Here is a 24,230-nt window from a genome sequence, read left to right as displayed (position 1 = left end):
TTGATGATGACTTCAATAATCTTGTAAACTAAGTGTACATTTTTAGGAACTTTCTATGATTACACTATATTCACACAACAGAAGAACTGCTATCACCCACTTGTATAATTTACCACATTGAACAACAATAGATTTACATATACAAAATGTATGTAGAGGTGATGAAGTATTTCACCCTATATGTAGAGGTGGTGGACCCAGTATGTAGAGGTCACGTGATGAAGAATTCTGAGAGAGAAAGATAATCTTTGTGGAATGGTGAAAATGGTGAAAATATACTTCAGAGAATATTAAATGATTTTCACACTCTTAGTTTTATTGCAAAAAATACAATAAATTGACAAAGTTTACAAAGCTTTCATTTCATGTGACATTGGAAAGATAAAGTGAAATAGGACATATATAGGAAATAATAAATACCTTCCTTCACTGATAATGTTATAACTTTTGAGAACAAGTTGCAATATGCCAAATTAATCCTTCTATTTTCCAATAGATAAGCAGTTTAAGCACACAAAGAAGGTGAGGTTTATTATCTGTCTGTGTGTCTGTGTGTGTGCGTGTGTGTGTGCGTGCGTGCATGCGTGTATGTATGTATGTATGTATGTATGTATGTATGTATGTATGTATGTATGTATGTATGTATGTATGTATGTATGTATGTATGTATGTATGTATGTATGTGTTTGTCTGTCTAGCTGACATGTCAATCGTATTTCTAGAAAGGCTGGCCAGGTTGCAATGGAACTTATCTAAATTTTGATCATGATTATGTACAGCATATCTTGGTAGCTTTGTTCACAAGTGGTATGTGTTCTTAATGTCACTGTCTTGTTCAGTCTAAAATATGTACACCAGTTATGAAACTGCACTCTCCTTGTCAGTCACACTTGAGCACAAATGTTCACATACTGTATACATACAAGTATATTAACTAACTCATGTCAGCTTTAGAAGTGCTGGCTGTCCACAGTTTAGGTCAACACAGTTGCATAGCTGTCAAAGTTACGTAGATTCTCCATAAATTCAACAGTAAGTGGGTACAGAAACAGCTTGAATCTGTGACCAGTTTTGGACTTCAACTGGATTTTTAAAGAAGATTGGCTTTCCAGATGTTGACATTTGCACCAAATTCCAAAGTAGCACACAACATTGGTATACATCTAAAACAGAGAGATACTCTTGCCCCATGTACTATCACTTTCAAATTGAACATCCAAAGTAAAACTTAGCTGGCACTTGGCATCTTCATCATTTGACAACTATTTCTCTGAGACAACTGGTATGTTTAGAGACTTTCATCTTCTACTAAGACACAACATCTTGGCAGCAATCTTCCTCCCCATTGGTAGGTCTAAGTCACATACTGCAAGGGCAAGATCTGATGGAAATGTTCCTGCTAAAGAGCTGCGGAATAGCTGTGAAATCTGTAAGGTAAAAGCATGTACCTTTTATTAACACACTTAGTGTTACATTGTATACAATGGTTTAGTCACAATATAAGCCAAGAATTATCTGTGAATCTATAGATCTTCATGTCAATGAATGAAAGTGTAAGGAAATCACCAAATATGCTCATTTACATACAGATATGCAGTAATAATTTGCACCAGAGATAATTTGCACCATGCACATGCATATCAGTGGCATTTTCACTGTAGTGCAATACTGAAAACATTATTGCCCACCTGTATGCAAATGATATGCAAATGTGTGCATGTTCGTTTCTGGTAAACAAACTCATAGGATCGAAAAGTATGATTTTTGTAGAAATTTGGTGTTTCAGATAAACATACTATGCAGTAATAACAGAACTCCATTCCACATGAATGCCAGTGTAGGTACTCAGGGGTATTTACATTTGTGCTAGTGGTGTTTTCTGCTGCTGCTATGCTATGCTCTTGAAAATATGGCCACAGAGAACACTGCAAGAACAAGTGCAAATACCCCAAGTATGCCACATCTGTACTAACACATCCTTGGGTTCTGTCATAGTACATATTGTAATTACAAGTCTTACCATATTGACTGGCATAAACTGTAGGATATTCCGTGACACATATTCGCCACACTGTAGTGCTTCCTTTACAAAAGACATAACAAACTCACTCCGAGGTCCTATGATGTTTTCTGATAGTATGGAGGCAAACAGTTGGAACAAAGACGCTGAAAATGGAAAACAGGAAAACTGAACTAATTTCAAGTAAATTTACTCTAATTTCACAATTTTATAAAAAGTGTTGACACTTTGGTCTGTTCTATGGGCATTACAAGTTTTTAATACTGAAATCACTGACATTTTAACACACACACAAAAAAAGAAACATTAAATACATACATAAAAAGTGTATCTAAGTTAACACTGTTGAACAGATTGTTAATAATAACTCTAACTGTAAGACTGAGAAGTAAAACCAGTCATTCTTTGCAAAAACATTAGTAGACTGGAACCATCTGGATAATGATAGTGTGTGTGTGTGTGTGTGTGTGTGTGTGTGTGTGTGTGTGTGTGTGTGTGTGTGTGTATGTGTGTGTGTCTGTGTGTCTGTGTGTGTGTGTGTGTGTCTGTGTGTGTGTATGTGTGTGTGTGTGTGTGTATGTGTGTATGTGTATGTGTATGTGTGTGTGTGTGTATGTGTGTGTATGTATGTGTGTGTGTGTGTGTGTATGTGTGTGTGTGTGTGAAATCTTGTGACATTTTTAAAATGGTAGTCATTGTCACCAACCATTCTGACTAATGTTCTCTCGAGTTCTGAGACGAAATTGGCTCAACATTAAAAGAACTAGTACTTTGGAGTCTTGCACGAATATCTATTATTTTCTGTTCAAAAAAATTTGCAAAAACAACTGGTAATTTAGATAATTCAAGGTTATTTGGGAGAATATCTGATGCAGATTTCTTTGAACAAGATATATCATCAACAACTCTGAAAAGTTCCTTAGTACTTGCATTTTCGATTTTACTTCGATGAAAAGACTCTCTCTTCATGGCCAGCTTTTCGCTGTACTCAGCACGAGCAGTGGTGAAAATCTGTCTATCAATTTCAAGTTTAGAAAGCAGCCACTTTTGTTCAAGTGATCTTAAAGTCCTATGTTCAGTCAATAGATCTTGTGTAAACCATTCAGCACGGAGTTTCTGCACGATAGTTCTCTGTATGGCAGGAGCGTGCGTGTCAAACAAGCTCTTCAATGTAGAGTTGTTAAGTTCTGTCAGCTCATTTACCTCCTGAATCAACTTTGTAGAATTTAGTGTGTTTACGAGAGTGTGTTGAAGTTCCAGTAAATTATTCTAGCATACAGGACCTACACTGTAGGCATACAGGACATACACTGTAACTATACAGGACATACACTGTAACCATACAGGACCTACACTGTAGGCATACAGGACATACACTGTAACCATCCTATAACTGTAATGGCTATACTTACCTAACGCTCTGTTAAATGGATCAGACATGATCTGTGGTTGTTGTGAATGTGACATTAGCATCATTATTCCTCCATTGGCTGCAAATTCTACAAAAAATAAGAATACGTTTCTTAAGTCTGGCACAATATAAATTTCCTGGATTAGATAGATTAGATTTCTTTGAAATGGAAACCAACAAATATACTTGGTATCTGGGTCTCTATCAAGAGATTCTAAGTGTAATCACTTCTCAACAATTCTTCATGTTTACCTAATTCAAAATTTTTGCTGCATGGTAAAATTTTTATTCAGCTACAGATTTTTCAAAGCTAAGAAACGTTATGCAAACTGTTCCATTGTGGTGAGAAGCAAATTCTATTACATACTTCTATATGCCAATTGCATAATCTTCATTCAAATATTAAAAGTACCAGTGATGGAAACTATCATTTTCACTCATTTCTATTACAAATATTCACAATACATACCTGCTAAGGTTGCTGTATTACTGTCTTCATCTGCTGTACTCAGCATCCTTCTAAGTTTTGTAGGTCTACTCTCATCTTTGCTAAATCCAGAGTCCTGTGGAAACAAGTCAAAATACACATTCTGGTTACTCACTATGTAGCCATATCATGTGAGGGTGCCTCAGATTAGGTAAAAATGAAGGCTAAACTTTTCATCACACGCGCCAAATACATGGCAGTACAAGAAAGAGGGCAATCAACGAACTGATGTAAACAAACTTCTATTGTACTTTCTCCCTTAAAAATTTAAAAGAGAAGAAGCAGAATTATTTGAATTAACCAAGAAGGTTATTTGTTATTGTCAAAGGATGATACTTCAAAGCACACCATATACTGCTGTACAATTCTGGTTCACATATCCCATCAAAATCTGCTGTAGAACAGCGCCATCAGTGGCTAAACTATACAATCTTTTCTTTTTCCAATATGTGGCATGGTGAACAAACTGCATCGCCTAAAGCTACCTTTGGGGACTAATAAGTGACCTTCTGAATAACACAGTCTGATAGTCTTGGACCTTGTACATTAGGGTCTTCAATTCCATATATGGGTACTTTCCACTCACTAATAGTAAATGCTACATGTTAGACATACAGCAAATCAGGAATCACTTACATCTTTATCAACATCAGTACGTCCTCGTTTTCTTCCTCTGAGGGGTTTAAAACAGCTTTCTTTTGATCTTGCTTCTGTTAAAAAAGTTTAAAAAACATAAATTACCGATGGTTCTCATGTATAATGGGGTGATGTTAAAATGAACATAAAATAGAAAATGTACACAATTACTGATTACACAACAAGACCTTAACGTACACAACAAACTTCAACATACACAAGACCTCAACGTACACAGCAAGACCTCAACACACAAACAAGACCTCAACATACACAACAACACCTCAACATACATAACAAGACCTCAACATACACAACAAGACCTCAACATACACAAAGACCTCATCTGACAATAGTTTATCAAGACCATGAGTGTTAAAGGCAAACTCAGTCAGATCTATTGCAGATTTATTGCTGCCTTGACTACACCCAGTCAGACTTATTGCTGCCTTGACTACACTCGACCAGACTTATTGCTGCCTTCACTACACTCGACCAGACTTATTGCTGCCTTCACTACACTCAGCCAGACTTATTGCTGCCTTCACTACACTCAGCTAGACTTATTGCTGCCTTGACTACACTTGACCAGACTCATTGCTGCCTTCACTACACTCGACCAGACTCATTGCTGCCTTCACTACACTCAGCTAGACTTATTGCTGCCTTCACTACACTCGACCAGACTCATTGCTGCCTTCACTACACTCGACCAGACTTATTGCTGCCTTCACTACACTCAGCTAGACTTATTGCTGCCTTGACTACACTCGACCAGACTCATTGCTGCCTTCACTACACTCGACCAGACTCATTGCTGCCTTCACTACACTCGACCAGACTCATTGCTGCCTTCACTACACTCAGCCAGACTTATTGCTGCCTTGAGTACACTTGTATTGATTTGTCAAAAACAGGGAGATTGAGGTAACTGTGATGTCATAACCAGAAGTGTAGGAAATTCCCCAAAATTGCCGAACACGTGTCAAGTGTAGTAGGGATTCTTTGCAGTGTTGAGTAAGTTAGAATGGTGGTATTTTATCATTCAAAATCATATGCCAGTTGATATAAGTAATCAATACAAGTGTACAGTACTATACGCCTGATTATCATTCATGCATGCCTCTCCTCTCCAATCTCTAATAGAAATTAGGACATAGCCAACTATCTACAAATATATAGCAATCAAAAATGACCTCTGACCTTTATAACTGTTCTGACTTGTTTGAGCAGCAGCAATACACCATACTGACAACGTAGCTAAGGCATGCCCCCTAGGATCACAAAGATTCTGCCATTGACAGGGATCATTCAGTATCTGGGTCAACACATTCCTTGTCAGGGCCAGTGTCAGCTGTTCTATGTCTACTTGGAACAACGCAATGATGATTTCAACTGAAACATACAATGTGGGTACAAAAAATGTCAGAAATGATATAATTTCAACTGAAACAGAACATGAACTTGATAAAATATGAAAGTGAATAAACCATTATCGTCAAATTGACAGTCTATAACAAACCACTCTTTCTGAAAACCTGAGTGTATAATCACTTGATGAATGAATTTATTGGCCTTAAGACCCATTTCTAGAAGTATTTATCTCATTTTTGACAAGTCACAAGAGGACTTGACTGACTTTTAAGTTTAACAATCTTATATCTATACTCGAATGCTACACTAGCTGCAAGTAGAATTTTTTTTGAAACTGTTTTGTTAGGTATAATAACTTCATCATAATAGTGTACATCCTGCACAGTATTGAATCATAGACTTTATACGTGTATGGTCTACGATTGAATTCCCTGACTGTTGGAAAACTTATAATGTGACACTACATTTTTGTATACATAATATGGTACATGAAAGTAAAAACAACAAAATCAATTTTTAGGTTCACACCCAAAATTCAGCCCCCACCCCCCACCCCATGTCTAATTACTGGGATTTTAACAATTTCCAATGAATACGTCTGATCGAAAAGATAATACTCCAGTTACAACGAGTGTATTTAAGATCACAAAATTGTTATCTTACCTGCAGTTTGCAAATCATCCTTTCTGTTTAGTGACAATAATTCATTGATAATAGTCTCACAAAACCACTGAATCCCACTAACATTAATAATCTGATCCATGGCCATCAACACTGTCTTGTCTACGCAGCCATTGTGTAGAACTTTATCAAAGACTTCCTTCAAGACTTCCTTAGTAGGCTTGGTTTTTGGAATGACAAAGACACTGTCCATACTACTACTACCACTACTACTACTACTGTGTCCACCTAGCCAGACATCTAGGGAGTTGGAACACATCTTCTTCATCACATTCATCATTAAAATATTCCTAGAAATGATATGTCAAAATTTAAGATGCAATATGAATATTTTTAAGACGCAATATGAAACTTTGAAAGTTGGGCTCTGTTTTAGCAGAAGCTTATACATACAAGTTCTAGCCCTAAACTTTGAAAGTTGGGCTCTGTTTTAGCAGAAGCTTATACATACAAGTTCTAGCCGTAAACTACTTTCATAGTTGGTTTAATCATCAAGTTAACAAACATTTGATTTCGTGGTCGATGATATTACTTCCGCTCCACGAGTTTTATATGCATTACCTGGAACAAGTCGATTCTGTTGTTCTATTATGACCATCTAATATGAAATGAAATACTCTTAGCAAGAATTACTCTCTCTTTCATCAGATAACTGAAGGACAGGTTTACCTCCTCATGAGTCATGGAATCTTAAAACCATGATCATATATTTGGGTTGGTTTAGATCTTTTCAGGTAAGCTACTCCATCCACCCACCCACCCACCCACCCACACCTACATAGACACACAGACACACACACACACACACACACAGACAGACACAGACACACAGAGACACACACACCTACACCTACAGACACACACACAGACAGACACAGACACACAGACACATACACACACACATACACACACACACACACACACACACACACACACACACACACACACACATCAATCATGATTAAACTGAGATGTTACAGATTTACCTTTCATTAGAAAACTGCATGACTGGTTCACCTCCTAAAGGTACCATAAACATCTGTAACATCTTAGTTGGTTTGGATCTTTCTGCTGACCCTAGTACACTGATATAACTACATAGCCATGCTGCAATACATACAGGAATACAACACATCCTACTACGGATGTTGTCAACCATTTTCTGAAAGTAGAAAAACACATGGAGTATATTTCTTAAATCCCTAAAATCTTTGACATATGAAGGCTTATTCCTTGTCCTTTTGAAATAATAAAAGAAGTTTAGGGTTCACCACCTTGGCTTCAAGGAAATCAACAACATATAGTACAGAGTATTTGGTGGCCATATTGAATTCTACGGCCATATTGAATTCTACGGCCATATTGAATTCTATGGCCATATTGAATTCTACGGCCATATTGAATTCTATGGCCATATTGAATTCCATGGCCATATTGAATTCTACGGCCATATTGAACTCTACGGCCATATTGAATTCTACGGCCATATTGAATTCTACGGCCATATTGAACTGTACGGCCATATTGAATTCTACGGCCATATTGAATTCTACGGCCATATTGAATTCTACGGCCATATTGAACTGTACGGCCATATTGAATTCTACGGCCATATTGAATTCTACGGCCATATTGAATTCTACGGCCATATTGAACTGTACGGCCATATTGAATTCTACGGCCATATTGAATTCTACGGCCATATTGAATTCTCAAATGGCATCATTTTGATATCATTTTGACCTCTATTTAAACTGTGTATGGTGACCTCTGATTGTTTTCTTGATTTTAACTAACAGTAAAAGTTTAAGATTTCTATTTCTGAGACACAAAGTACGGTAAACTTAACCTGCACTTATTTCAACACTGCATGTATGTAAAAAGATAAGTAACTTGTGGCTTGGCTATACACTTACTTGTACATGGTCTGTAGTTATAGCTGAGTGTTCCCATGCATTCAATACTTCTTGCATCACATAGGGAAGGTGTATACACTGTTCATGCCACTTTGTGAGGCTGTAATATGAAGACATGGATGCAGTCATTTCAGAAAGCTTTATTTTCAGATTAGATGAGAAAAAAAAATGTTTGAACCTTAAACTAGTTTTGCACCTCAGTAGACTTTGTCAAGAAGTTTGATTGGAATACAGTTATTATAGTGAATGTTATAGCTGACAGCTAGTGTATAGAGTAACCTTACAGAAGTTGTGTAACAAGCACTTGAGATGTACATAAACATATACGGATGTTATGTTGTCTAAGTTTTGTGTTTGTTTGTGTGTGTGTGTGTGTGTGTGTGTGTGTGTGTGTGTGTGTTACTGCATGTGTGTCTGTGTCTGTCTGTGTGTCTGTGTGTGTGTGTGTGTGTGTGTGTGTGTGTGTGTGTGTGTGTGTGTGTGTGTGTGTGTCTGTGTCTGTGTTAGTTGCATGTGTGTATGTGTTCATGCTCCATGCATATGTTAAACCTTTTCTGGAGTAGACCTGATCCAGTCTAGTTTGCAAATCATCAAACATATCCTGACCATTGCACTGACTTGGTACCAGATACATGGTATCTAAACAATGTAATCTAAAACTACATAAAGCACTACATGTTCATATCAAAGAAATGTTAAATATGTGCATGTCCTTTACCTTGTTTTCATTTCTGATCCTGAATTAATGGTAGCTAACAATAAGTCTACTTTAATCTGGTCAGGTTTTAATGCTAACTCCAGTGGTTTAGCACCATTGTCATCTGGTAGACACTGTGTTGCCCAGTTCTCAAAGAATGAATCACCACCATTGGCAGTTACCATCTACAACAGAAAGGACACACTTAATTCAATAATCAGTCAAGATTTTGATATGCCATGCAATTCTTTCTGCTTCTATAAACATCTCTCAAATGAATAATAGTTCTTTCCAAAAATAAGGTCCATTATTATTCCTTTTTTTCACATAACCAAGATTATCAGAATTGTTATTTGCTTACCTCCACTCCATATAGCTGAGCAATGTGACATAACATAAGAAATGAGATGTCATAAAGCAATGCTCTTGTATACGATGCTTTGCTACCCTCTCCATTAGCTTGTTTGGCAAACTCATTAAATCTGAAAAGGAAACATCAAACATCAAAGTTGTGTGGTTTTTACCATTTACTTGGTAAAAATGCCCTGATATTGATATTTGTGAAAAGTAGGCAGCCATAGTCTCATTATTTCTTTCACATTTTACTCTAGTGTTGTCGGTGGCCAAGTGGTTAAACCACTTGCCTCTTACCACTGTGGTTTGAACCCATTCTGGGTTTGATTAAATTTACCATACTGTAAGTTAGAAGAGTGTCATTCAGTTTGACTCTACTGAACAACGCAGGTTTTCCCTTTGCACTCTGGTTTCCTCCTGCATTTAACACTGAACATTCATCGTGTTACTGGGCTATTCACCTGTTGGATAGTTTGTGAATATATAAATAGATATATAAATCATATACTCACTTGATAAGTTTTGCTGCAAACTTTTTCAGTTTCCCTGTGGCAGCTGCAGCCGCTAATATCAGTTCAAAGCTTTTTCCAGACATCATATGACCAAGTACCCCCAGTAGAGCTTCTTGACTCTTAGAATAGTCTGCATCTAGTGTCTACAAATAGGGTAAAAAGTGTGTTTATCTAAGTAATGGTATGACACTATGAAAAACATATATATTCTATCGGAGAACACCCCCCCCCCCCCCCCCCATAAAAAGAATTAAACAAAAATAAAAAATCTTTCACAAGTTTGCCATATGAAAACTTGTTCTGTCCTTTTGAAATAACAAAAAGAAATTTTGTTCATTTCATTTTCAAGGAAACCAATCTTTTATTTTCCAATTGAGTTATCACCATATTTGGCAGCTATTTTGGATTCTAAAATGTCTAAATGTTAACGCCATTTTCACCTTTGTTTCAAAAAAATTGTACAATGACTCCCTATTTTATTTCTGAGGTGCAGAATTGTGTAACTATGATAAAGCCTACCTTTAAGATATTTGTGACAGTGGGTTCAGCTCTCAGAATCAAGCTAGCATTGGGTTGTGTTGGGAGCACTTCTGATGATTTTATTCTCTGTGTCTCTAAAGCCCTGTACAGAGTTGTGAAAAGAATATTATTAACATTATTGGACAAATTACAACATTTCCTAGAAGTTGTTGTCAGAGTGAGTAGAAATCTTGTACTCCAAGAATTTCACTCAGTTTTGACTTGTTCTGAAAACATGATGCATAATAACAAGTCTTCAGTAATTACATAGTATACACTACCATTTCACTTATGCATGAGTTTTTGTCCTCAATTTCAAATGTGTTCATAAGGAAAAAGTCAGAAACACATTCACTTATCTGTGATTCATATTCCAAGAACAACTATAAATAGTACATTAGAAAAAATATGATACATGAAATTCTTTGTAAAAATAAATCATGGGCAAGCTTGTTGAAAGCTATAAATAAATCATGTTTTTGTTGATACTGACCTTCTGTGAAGTATTTTGGATACCTGTGATTCACTCATCAATCCATACTTATTGAATTCTTGCAACAAATACTGAAGACAGTCACAACTGTAAACATAAATAATTGTATCATGATTAACAAATCATACACCACTCAGGTTCTCACCACTTTGTTGAATCTTGTTTATTTGCAAGAGGTGAGAGTTCACTGTGAGACAATTTGCAAGAGGTGAGAGTTCACTGTGAGACAATTTGCAAGAGGTGAGAGTTCACTGTGAGACAATTTGCAAGAGGTGAGAGTTCACTGTGAGACAATTTGCAAGAGGTGAGAGTTCACTGTGAGACAATTTGCAAGAGGTGAGAGTTCACTTTATGGGAAACATTTGCATGAAATTGTAATTCACTGACAAAATTTGCATGAGGTCAGAGTTCACCATGGGAGCCAGTTACATGAGTTAAATGTTCAGTATGAATAACTTTCCAAAATATTACTTATTTTTCCCATACATCAAAGTTTTGAGAAAACTACAAATTTTATTACATGATGTCAAACATTGGCAACAAAAAGAAGCTACAACATGAGAGATGCAACCACTTACTTGCATTTAGTGTCAGCAGCATCTAACAAAGGAAGAAATCTCAATAGCTGCTCCAGTGAATCATTAAGGATTTCACTGCTGTCTAATGTATTTCCATCTGATGGTGGTATTAATTTCAGTCTTGCTAATACTTGTGGAACCTAGAAAGTTTGCAGAGGTCAAGGGTTATAGATCATTCTGAGGAACTTACGTTTATTATACCATTCCATATTTCTTTCCTTTCAAGTAGGAGTCTGTAACTGAGGCCTCATTTCTTGCTAGAATTTAGGGCACCAAATATGTACACATATCTGCCATCCCAAAATACATTCAACATATAATGTATATTTTCAACCCATGAAAAGTTTGAATACAACACCTAATACATACACACACACACACACACACACACACACACACACACACACACACACACACACACACACACACACACACACACATACATAAATGCTCACACACACACTGACATGCAGACAAACATACACACATGTATATATACAAGTACACACACACAAGCACACATTCGCAAATGCAGACATGCGCATACACATGCACACATACACACATATACACATACATACACACACAGACAGACAGATGCAGACACAGACAGACACAAATGCACACAGACACACATACATACATACATGTACACACACATACACACACACACACACACACACACACACACACACACACACACACACACACACACACACACACACACACACACACACACACACTATTTGATTATTTTTCTAGTTACCTTTAGATAAGTAAATGAAGCCCACTTCAGTTCATCACTACTACCAGCTGAATCTACTGTACCTATAAAACTGGCTCTGATCAATTCAAGATATACTGTGGACCTGTGAAGTTTCTGATAATAAAACATAAAATTTGAAGAATTAAGAGAATTTGTATGTATGAATGAATGAATCAGTCAATCAATCAACCAATCAATCAATCAATCAATCAATCAATCAATCAATCAATCAATCAATCAAACATTCAATCAATCAATCAATCAATCACATACACTCACCAAGTACCAAAGTCCAGTACATAGTAAATGTCAGAACACTGCAAAGTCTTTGTGTGTACTTGACATTGATCCATTAGCTTTGTCTATGTACTACAGATATAGTAGCATAAAAGGGGAACAAGGTAAGGTACACTTAATTTAGCATTTCTTTAGTGCTTAGGGATACAGATAATTAATTTTGTCAACCTTGCATTGCATCGCACATCCTAACACCTCTTGACAGCAAGATAATTCTTAGGCCAACTGTGAGATATCCATAACATGCCAATGATTTGCCATACCAGCTGTGAGATCACATAACCTGCCATACCTGTATAGTCTCAATTAGTATTAGTTGGTCCACAAATGGTTGGATATCAATAGTGATGTTAAGAATGGCTTCCATGTATGTGATTATGTTGACTGTAGAACTAGAAACTTTGGTACCATACATTCCACCCATTGGAGACACTGGTTGGTTCTGATACCTACAAACAGAAACACTGTCAGAATAGTACAATGTAGGTGTACAATGATCGTCTTTTGTGAACTCAAATATCATAAATTATGTACTTGAGAAAACAAATTGAATATCACATTCAGAGTGCACATCACCTACCCAGGCATTCTCTAGCTTAGCTGAGAATGGGTTGGAACTTTCAAAGTAACGGCAAAAGTCTAAGATTCTGATTTCAAAAGGTGCACTCTACAATCTATCAATTTTGGTACGCCATGCACAATTAGAAAAGGGTACTCTCATACTGTAGTAAGTTATTAATTGAAAGTTCATGATCTTTACATACTCTGAAGACACCTAAATTACCTACTTGTACACTCATTTACATATTTATGACATTACGTGCACACAGGATTACCTATACATGTAGGTTACTCACTTCTGAATCTCAACAAGGTGTCTGTCAACTTTCTCTCTGAGTTCTTTGGAAAACACAGGTTGTTGTTGTTGGTTGATTAATGTGTTCCTTATACTGGTCAGTACTTGTTCAATGCCATTCCAGGTATCTGAGGGTGAAAAAAACATATACATGGGCGCCATTCAGTTTACATTTGATAATGTCAATGAAATATAGACATTTAGAATGACCCCTATAATATATCTTTGTGCCAGGTTTGAATGAAATCAGACAGTGAAGAGAAATGACATATTATTACAGACAGATGAACATACAGACAGATAGATTTTTGAATTTCTCAATTAACCTTTGACCACCTTTCTTACATTTGACCTCATACATTTGAGGTCAACTTGAAAACCATTTCTGATCCTACATTTGACCTCATATCCACTCACTTGCATCTTCCAACCTCCCTATGTACAGGAGACCTCTGGTGGGTTTTGCTTCATACAGCCTCTTGAGGACATCACTACACATTTCCATATTTTTGGCAATCACAAAAGTCTCCTTGATTTCCCGTTGTTTCTCCAAGGCATGAAGTATACCTCTCAGCAACCAAAATACAGCAGTTAACAAAGATTGGCACAATATTAGACATTCTTCTGCATTTCCATGGCAACTATGCATGAAATATACAAGATACAAACATATATAAATATCACTTTCTTAGAGCTCTTTAGAGCATATTCTCAGGATGTTCTCAGCATATTCTCACCATATCATACATAAATGTAGAATTGCACATACATTCTACACGTTTTGGTTTTCTATAAAGGGATGTTGAGTAGTATTGCAACACAGGAGAATGTATGTTGTATCCTCATAGACAATATTTTAACTGGTTCAGTTCACTGTAAATATATCAAATGAAACTGAAGAAAGATAAGTGACAGGAATACAAGTAAAACACATATCCCCTAGGATCTAGGGCATCAAATGATAGATTTTGTACATTCATCCAGCACTCTTTCCGTGTGTGGCAGGTCAGTAGCAAACTCATTACCCATTAGCTTTTCAACCTAATGATCAAATTGATTCACAGGGTACCTGCCTATAGGTCATTAACTTATTTAGGAATCGGTATATATATACACACACACATACATACATACATACATACATACACACACACCCACACCCACCCACACACACACACACACACACACACACACACACACACACACACACACACACACACACACACATATATAATGAACAGAGTCTGTTCTTTTTTTTGTAAGACAATAATAAAAATAATAAAAATATTTATTCCCCCAAATAAATTTTGGAAATTTGTTCAATGGTCACCATAGGATTAATGCCTTAGTGACCTAGTGTTGAAGAAGCAGGAAGAAACCAGAGTACCTGGGGAAAACTTGCATTGTTTGGCAGGGTTAAACTGAGCATCATCCTTCTTACATACAGACCTGGTTAAATTTTAATCAGACCCAGCCAATGCTTGGTGGGTTGGAACCCAGGCAGCTGAGGTAAGAGCTGAGCTAATGGCTCCACCACCGACAATCCCTACCTATGTGTCAAAGTTTACAGCAACTCAACCCTTAATCTCTCTGAATTTTCATTTGAATTCTGATGTGACTTATACTTAATGTGGTACTTGTCTATTTTAATGATAGACGTGTTGAAATACATAATTATGACATATTATTAGCCATAGTAAAACCAGCTATAAATATTTGCTCCAATGACATCAATGTACATGTTTAATCTACTATGGTATATATATTATATGATTAATTTTTAATGACTACATGTACGTGTGTCTCTGTTTGTCTGTTCTAACTTCTAACTATGTGCCAAAGTTTACATCAATTAAGTTCTACTGGCTATATGTATGTCTCTGTTTGTCTGTTCTAACTTCTAACTATGTGCCAAAGTTTACATCAATTATTAAAGTTCTACTGGCTATATCTATGTTTGTGTTTGTCTGTTCTAACTTGTAACTGTGTGCCAAAGTTTACATCAAGTTGTACTGGCTACATGTGTGTCTCTGTTTGTCTGTTCTAAATTGTACCCATGTGTCTGGCTACATGTGTGTGTCTTTGTGTCTCTTTGGCTATTCTAATTTGTAAGTAATTGTCAAACTTTATGTCAATTTTTACTGTCTGTAATTGATAACACTGTAATACATGCAATATGCCATAACAAATCATTCTCCCCATACCTCATTCTCACCATTCTACACCAAAACCCATACGTTAATGAATCTTACGTGTATATACGTGGATCTACATGAATATGCTAATTAATTACACGTAAATTTAGTTCTGTAAGTTATAAAATGTGAAGTTAAAAGAGATAAATTAGGGGGAGAGAGCAAGTTTAAAATATGATAAAGTTGTTGACTAGGGAAGAAGCAGAGGGATATGGTAATGCTTAGGTTAATTGATTGAAGGGTTTCAATAAAGAATATAAGAAAATTTGAGTTTTGAGATACCATTCACATGAATGATAACAACAATATCTGATTTGTTTTTTGTTTCATCCTAGGAGTCATTGTACAGTTTGAATATTGCTGTAATTCAGCTTCTCAAGTAGCCATGTTTGGTTTATAAAACAACTTTAATGATAGATCACCTAAGTTTCTTTGATGTGCCCTGTTTGGCTTATAATAAAACTGCTTTTAGTTTTATCCATCGCTTCAGTTTCTTTGGGATGAAAAAAAACCCAAAGTTTGCAGAATAATCCCCCATTTTTCATATCAAATCCTTCACATGCATTAGATAGAATCAAGTTTTGGTCTGTTATGTCTTATGATACTCATTTAGTTCAAATACAACTGGTGGCAAAACATTATACTTTTTTTGTACAAAACTGAATTTATCAAACCTTTCTTGTAACAAGACTAACTGGTAAACACTAACAGCAAATACATTTACCAATATATTAACGTATATTACAAGCAAAGAAAATTGCCAATTTTTGAGCTCTGACTAAAAGAATAATTTACATCAGGTAAAAAGATCACCCCACCTTCCGAGGAGCCATTGTGTCAGTTGCTGGCTAGAATCGGGTATCTCAAAACTCCTGTATCAGAAAGCAAATGTGTGGGTTAATGGCAACACAAAGTTGATGAGGTCATCTCAAAACAAAACAATCATGCCTGGCACTGAACTTTTTTTAAGGAGCAGAATAAAGATACATATATGCAGCAAGTTTGCAGAGTCAAAGTTCCTTGTCAGATGCAAATGATTGATATATCAGATTTGAGGCCTCATTTAGTAATAGGCATCATCTATTTAAGCTCCAAAGGAAAACTGGCATTTTGTAAATTTGGGTGGTTTTATTTCCAGTATGTTTTTGGATATGATATGAAAGTTAGCAGCATACATTTTTTTCAGGTGATTGGCTTTTTTGTGAAGACCCCATCCTTGTTGAATGAATGACTGAAGTGTTATGTTTTAATTATGCAAAGATTAAAATGAAGTGTACATGTATGTAATCTGATTATGAAGGATGCAGCAAAGGATGTGTTTAAAGGTGACTTCAAGATGATAAGTACTCAAAAGTAAACTTAGTTTCTATACCTATGTAGATGCACTATGAAGTTATGACTACTAATACTGCTTCTAATAATTCTTTCTTTCTATTCTTCAACATGCATAGCTATAGTGCAGTGCTTTAGTTTTAACTTATCAAAAAGTTGTATATTCCCTTATAAAAGCCCCAAGTGTTTGTTTACTACAACCAAAGCAAGACATTGTTACTTCTAATGCAAATAATTGCATGCATTATTTGAACCACAAGTGAAATCATGGATCTCAGTACCTGATTTTATGAGCACAGCTGACCAAGAGATCTAGCAGACTTCTCATACAGTAAGGTCTGCTTGTGAAGAGATCTTCATACCTGACCATGGACGTCAATACAGCAGCATAGGATACAACCTTCAAACAGAACACAGTGATAAGTAGGACATGCTATTTTTAGTCAGTGTTCTAGTTAAGGATGGTAGTTGGTGAAATATACCTGAGTTCCCAAAAACTTTTATTGGGATTCACCACAAAAGTTATCTTAGTATTACTAGTTTCCCCATCTTTCTGTAACTGGGTTCCCAGACCTTACAAAAACATTGTTTATAAACTGATAACAGTCATGGCAAAGAATAATGAAACTTGTAAATCTCAAGCAATGAATACAATGGCTGGACAGTTGGCTCAATACACTTTTTAACCACAGTGTTTTCAATTTTTGAGTTTAAGTTGTGTGTATTCCCTTATAAAAGCCCCAAGTGTTTGTTTACTATAACTATGCCGAAACACAGACAAAATAGACAGACAGACAGACATACATACATACATACATACATACATACATACATACATACATACATACATACATACATACATACATACATACATACATACATACATACATACAGACAGACAGACAGACAGACAGACAGACAGACAGACAGACAGACAGACAGACAGACAGACATACACAGACAGACACTTTATTAGTTCAGTTGTGCTAAAAAGTGGAGGTACAGTGTTAGAGGTGGCCATACCAGCATCTAACTAGTTTACTTTTTTCATCTGTGCATGTACATGTAGTTTGCATTCCAAACTCTTCACTTTCTCCACACTACATATGTATAAAAGCTTACAGAAAACATGTAGGTTTTACCTGTGAACTGATAGCATGTTTTAAATAGGACAGTATCAGTGTGTTAGGACTAGGTCCAATCAGGGCTTGACTCAGTAACATTTCTGCAAATAAATATAGAAACACAACAGGTCAATAAGAATCAAAATCAGAATTACTTTAAATTATTCATCACACTAGGGGAAATTAAAATGACTTCAGTTCAGTTCAGTTCAGTTCAGTTCAGATAAAAACACAAAACAGAACAGAATAAAACTGCACAATAATTACAATGGTAAAAATAAGTCCACAAGAAGATATTTCAAAGAATGGCTGTGGTTGTTGTTAAGAACAGAGATAGTGAATAGGACAAAGGACAATTTAAAATGGATAGTTTTAGCTACCAAAGAGAGTATGATACTTCAGTCATTGAATTCTGCATTGATGGGATGGGAGGGTCTTTTAGAATGCTATAGGCTTGGATGTAATGTGTTTGTTGTAGCTGCTAGAATCTATATTTTTACTTTGTAGGCTGGACACCTTTTTTGATAATCTCCCTAATACATCCATGGGACAAGTTACCTCCACACAGCGAACAATACCAAACGTGAGAGTAGACCTAAAATGATCAGGGCTGACACCAATAGATAACAAAATAAGTAAACTAATAAACAATACAGAAAAACAATTTTAAAAGCTATGTTCTTCGTAAATTTCAGTCAATAGCTTTCATGTATCACGTGTTTATTTATCTGTGTATTGGCTATATATGAAAATAACATTTTGTAAGTGTACACAGTCGAGTACATCATGGAACTGCAGGGTTGTAGTCTTAATGAATACATGAAAATAAAAACAAATGTACTGTATTACAATGCACAACTGTTAATACGTTCATGTCTATGCATTAATAATAGTATTAATAATTAGTACTGCTTGCAGACGGTGCATGCACGGGTCTAGATTACTGACATGACCCTCAAGGAGGGAGAGACAATTGTCAGAATCCATCTCTGGAAATATATGCCACTGGGCTTCGAAACGTCTTCTCCCCTCCGTGTGCAAGCAGGACTATAATGTAATACCTGCTGATTATATACTTATAAGTTATAACTTATGAATCAGTACCTGCTAAATTGTAAACATCACCAGAGGTACCCTTCTGCAGCAGTCCTTTGACTTGGGCACTCCATTGGACATCGCTCCATCTTTCCCTCCATGCTCTCAACAACAAAGATTTCAGAATCATTTGCTTCTGTTTGATAATTTCCATCGCAAATTTAGGTTCATAGGCCACTCAAAATAAAATACAGTATGACGGCTAAGGAATAAAAAAACCCTGATAAACTACACTTTTCTGGCAGTTGTTGGAGCCACACATCCGTATTTCATTATCTCATTGTCAGTCGTTTTTGTCAACCTCTCTGTAATGACCTGTGACCTCTGAAAAGCGCCACCAACGGAATCAACCTCCCTCGAATCACAGAGCTACTTGAAAGTAGTAAAATTTATACACACATATTATAAAGATAAATCATACTGATGCCTCAAATTGGAGTTAAGGTTGTGGACGGTTCAGTATCGTATCCCACTAGAATTGGAGACTTTTTAAAATAGAATACAACTGATTATAAAGACCTATAACTGTAAGCATTAATGTAACATAGGTAATCACAAGATCTATATGGAGTAGTGGTTTAAGTTGTCGACTCTAAAGCCAAAGGTTTCAGGTTCAATTCCCAGCCCAGGTAACTACATTTACCATACTTTGATGGAATACCAACCCCACAGAACTTTGATTCATAGACAATGAGACAAACACCCCCCCCCAGAGTAGAGTAGAGTAGAGTAGAGTAGAGTAGAGTAGAGTAGAGTAGAGTAGAGTAGAGTAGAGTAGAGTAGAGTAGAGTAGAGTAGAGTAGAGTAGAGTAGAGTAGAGTAGAGTAGAGTAGAGTAGAGTAGAGTAGAGTAGAGTAGAGTAGAGTAGAGTAGAGTAGAGTAGAGTAGAGTAGAGTAGAGTAGAGTAGAGTAGAGTAGAGTAGAGTAGAGTAGAGTAGAGTAGAGTAGAGTAGAGTAGAGTAGAGTAGAGTAGAGTAGAGTAGAGTAGAGTAGAGTAGAGTAGAGTAGAGTAGAGTAGAGTAGAGTAGAGTAGAGTAGAGTAGAGTAGAGTAGAGTAGAGTAGAGTAGAGTAGAGTAGAGTAGAGTAGAGTAGAGTAGAGTAGAGTAGAGTAGAGTAGAGTAGAGTAGAGTAGAGTAGAGTAGAGTAGAGTAGAGTAGAGTAGAGTAGAGTAGAGTAGAGTAGAGTAGAGTAGAGTAGAGTAGAGTAGAGTAGAGTAGAGTAGAGTAGAGTAGAGTAGAGTAGAGTAGAGTAGAGTAGAGTAGAGTAGAGTAGAGTAGAGTAGAGTAGAGTAGAGTAGAGTAGAGTAGAGTAGAGTAGAGTAGAGTAGAGTAGAGTAGAGTAGAGTAGAGTAGAGTAGAGTAGAGTAGAGTAGAGTAGAGTAGAGTAGAGTAGAGTAGAGTAGAGTAGAGTAGAGTAGAGTAGAGTAGAGTAGAGTAGAGTAGAGTAGAGTAGAGTAGAGTAGAGTAGAGTAGAGTAGAGTAGAGTAGAGTAGAGTAGAGTAGAGTAGAGTAGAGTAGAGTAGAGTAGAGTAGAGTAGAGTAGAGTAGAGTAGAGTAGAGTAGAGTAGAGTAGAGTAGAGTAGAGTAGAGTAGAGTAGAGTAGAGTAGAGTAGAGTAGAGTAGAGTAGAGTAGAGTAGAGTAGAGTAGAGTAGAGTAGAGTAGAGTAGAGTAGAGTAGAGTAGAGTAGAGTAGAGTAGAGTAGAGTAGAGTAGAGTAGAGTAGAGTAGAGTAGAGTAGAGTAGAGTAGAGTAGAGTAGAGTAGAGTAGAGTAGAGTAGAGTAGAGTAGAGTAGAGTAGAGTAGAGTAGAGTAGAGTAGAGTAGAGTAGAGTAGAGTAGAGTAGAGTAGAGTAGAGTAGAGTAGAGTAGAGTAGAGTAGAGTAGAGTAGAGTAGAGTAGAGTAGAGTAGAGTAGAGTAGAGTAGAGTAGAGTAGAGTAGAGTAGAGTAGAGTAGAGTAGAGTAGAGTAGAGTAGAGTAGAGTAGAGTAGAGTAGAGTAGAGTAGAGTAGAGTAGAGTAGAGTAGAGTAGAGTAGAGTAGAGTAGAGTAGAGTAGAGTAGAGTAGAGTAGAGTAGAGTAGAGTAGAGTAGAGTAGAGTAGAGTAGAGTAGAGTAGAGTAGAGTAGAGTAGAGTAGAGTAGAGTAGAGTAGAGTAGAGTAGAGTAGAGTAGAGTAGAGTAGAGTAGAGTAGAGTAGAGTAGAGTAGAGTAGAGTAGAGTAGAGTAGAGTAGAGTAGAGTAGAGTAGAGTAGAGTAGAGTAGAGTAGAGTAGAGTAGAGTAGAGTAGAGTAGAGTAGAGTAGAGTAGAGTAGAGTAGAGTAGAGTAGAGTAGAGTAGAGTAGAGTAGAGTAGAGTAGAGTAGAGTAGAGTAGAGTAGAGTAGAGTAGAGTAGAGTAGAGTAGAGTAGAGTAGAGTAGAGTAGAGTAGAGTAGAGTAGAGTAGAGTAGAGTAGAGTAGAGTAGAGTAGAGTAGAGTAGAGTAGAGTAGAGTAGAGTAGAGTAGAGTAGAGTAGAGTAGAGTAGAGTAGAGTAGAGTAGAGTAGAGTAGAGTAGAGTAGAGTAGAGTAGAGTAGAGTAGAGTAGAGTAGAGTAGAGTAGAGTAGAGTAGAGTAGAGTAGAGTAGAGTAGAGTAGAGTAGAGTAGAGTAGAGTAGAGGGGGTATATGCCAGTTTTTCTCCAACAGTCTCTTTTTGTGTTTTTTTTAAATCTTTGTTTTACTCTTTATTTCTTATTGTTATCCGTTCATCATTGTAATCACTAGTGGGTTAACTTTTTGTATTTTTATTTCACAGATTAAGTGACTGACAGTGAAGATGATTCCATAGATGTGGCCTACTTAGATCAACTGGCTGAGGAGCTCTTTGGTTGCAATTTACAAGACATCGTGGATATAGAACTGGAGGTTGCTACATGTAGTACAGAGGAGTCGAGAGAAACTGGGATCAATGTGCAGGTGATATCTTGGACCAGATAGAAGAAGACGATGCATCAGCAGCAGACATTGACCTGAAGACAGTCCAGCCATCCAGTGTTCCTTTCACCATAATACAAATCATATTATCTCACAAACACAAATGAAAGCACTATAACATAATGCTAAATTAGTTTTATTTGATATTGATAGAAACTTACAGAAAATATATCAACTTGACTCAACTTTATCATAAGATTAAATATGATTGTATTAAGTAAAATTGATATGGAAAATAATTTGATGCACTGTAATATAAATACAGACAACTGTAATTCATGTAATTCATTATTGATGATTGTTATACATCACATCACATTACCGTTCAGTGACAACATCTCATACATATAGTTACTTTGCACAATTGTTTATAGTAACCATAGGACACAAAGGTGAAACAGGATCTATGTGAGAGATGAGCTTACAAAGGCCAGGTCATAGCAGGTCATGGCACGACACCATTACCAATGTTAGGCCAGGTCGTGTAATTTAATCATATCACCTAGGTAAATATTAATGGTCTGTAAGGTCTGGCCAGATCAGGTCAAATAATGAATGCATAACCTCTCTTAGGACCATGTCACTTAGGGTCTTTATCAGTAGAAGTTAAGCCTTTATGTTGTGTGGCCAGTTATGTCAGGTCAGGTCACTTATTAAAGTTCATGTTTGTCTAAGTCGAGTTTGCTCATGTATGGTCTGAGCCAACTATATATGTATGCTATAACACAAATTAGTACAGTAGGGTTTGAGGTCAACCTGGGTCACGTCAAGTAATAGCAGGTCATGTAGTCTTAGTCACCTGAGGTCAGTTCACTCAATTGTAAGTGTTGTGCATAAAGATAGGTAAATACATATCGATATCAAGCATAGCTCGTCCATGAGAGGTCAAGTGAGGTCATGTTGGATCATATTGTGATATTACGACATATGCTATGTTAAATAATTGTAAGTAATGTAATTGTACATGCACACAAAAAAGGATGATTTTAAACATTTTGAAACATATTTTGAGCACAACAGTACTACTGACATAGATGCATGTTGATCTGATGTATAAACATCCTGAGTATAAATCCATTATTTTTGTTCAAACCATATTCAACTTGGCTTGCTTGCCAGCACTTTTGACAGCTCCCTTCTATTTTTGTTAGGTTCAAGGACTGTGACCATACATAAATGCATATAGTCATTCTCAGCATCTGATCCAACACCAAGCTTGCCAAGTTTATTTTGTATATACCCTTCTTGCAGCCATCTGTAATGAAATAATGCTTTAGTTAGGAGAGTTTGGCAATGTGACGGGACAGAATTAAAGAAGAATATGTGTACATTAAAGTGGATATACGACTGAGGATTTGGCATCTATTTTGAATTTTTTATTTAGAAAATAATATTGACCACATCCATGTTTGTAATAAATTGCATGATATTAATAAATGTATAAAAAGTTTTTTGTTGTACATCCTATGAGTTTCGCAAGTGAAATACATTTGTTGTACTTATGCATACTGAAATTGAATGTTAGAATGTACGAGAAACCTAGCAAAGTCTACCAAATTGCCAACTTTACATTCAACCGTGAAAGTGTGCATTTTGGGGACATTCAACCTTGATAACTGACTATATTAACAAATCACCCAAAGACTGTGATTTCTATGAGTTTTACAAGTGAAACACATTTGTTTTACTTATTTGTACTGAAAATGCATGTGGGAATATATAGGAAACATGGTAAAGTTCACCAAATGCCAACTTTACATTCAGCCGTGAAAGTGCACATTTTGGGGACATTCAACCTTGATAACTGACTACATTAACAAATCACCCAAAGACTGATTTCTATGAGTTTTACAAGTGAAACACATTTGTTTTACTTATTTGTACTGAAAATAAATGTTGGAGTGTATTGAAAACCACGTAA

The 24,230-nt window shown here is 36.3% G+C and overlaps 1 protein-coding gene across 1 annotated transcript; it reads right to left on the bottom strand.

The window, feature by feature from the left end:
* Window positions 1–734: 734 nt before the first annotated feature.
* LOC144434450 (mediator of RNA polymerase II transcription subunit 24-like) lies at window positions 735–19,617 on the bottom strand. Its single transcript, XM_078122898.1, has 23 exons — window positions 19,353–19,617; window positions 18,267–18,349; window positions 17,406–17,524; window positions 16,611–16,664; window positions 14,015–14,238; window positions 13,599–13,725; window positions 13,034–13,190; window positions 12,445–12,558; window positions 11,679–11,818; window positions 11,101–11,187; window positions 10,608–10,710; window positions 10,089–10,231; window positions 9,584–9,704; window positions 9,244–9,407; window positions 8,526–8,625; window positions 7,596–7,771; window positions 6,592–6,899; window positions 5,758–5,949; window positions 4,555–4,628; window positions 3,901–3,994; window positions 3,433–3,519; window positions 2,021–2,166; window positions 735–1,427 (listed from the first exon to the last, which is right to left on the bottom strand). Exons 1-23 carry the CDS (start codon window positions 19,495–19,497, stop codon window positions 1,299–1,301), a joined length of 3,087 nt encoding a protein of 1,028 aa, XP_077979024.1. The 5' UTR covers window positions 19,498–19,617; the 3' UTR covers window positions 735–1,298.
* Between the last annotated feature and the right edge of the window lie 4,613 nt (window positions 19,618–24,230).

Source organism: Glandiceps talaboti, chromosome 4 (assembly GCF_964340395.1).
Source record: "Glandiceps talaboti chromosome 4, keGlaTala1.1, whole genome shotgun sequence".
NCBI lineage: Eukaryota > Metazoa > Hemichordata > Enteropneusta > Spengelidae > Glandiceps > Glandiceps talaboti.
The sequence above is the reverse complement of the archived record's forward strand: the minus strand, read 5'-3'. Positions and strand labels throughout refer to the sequence as shown.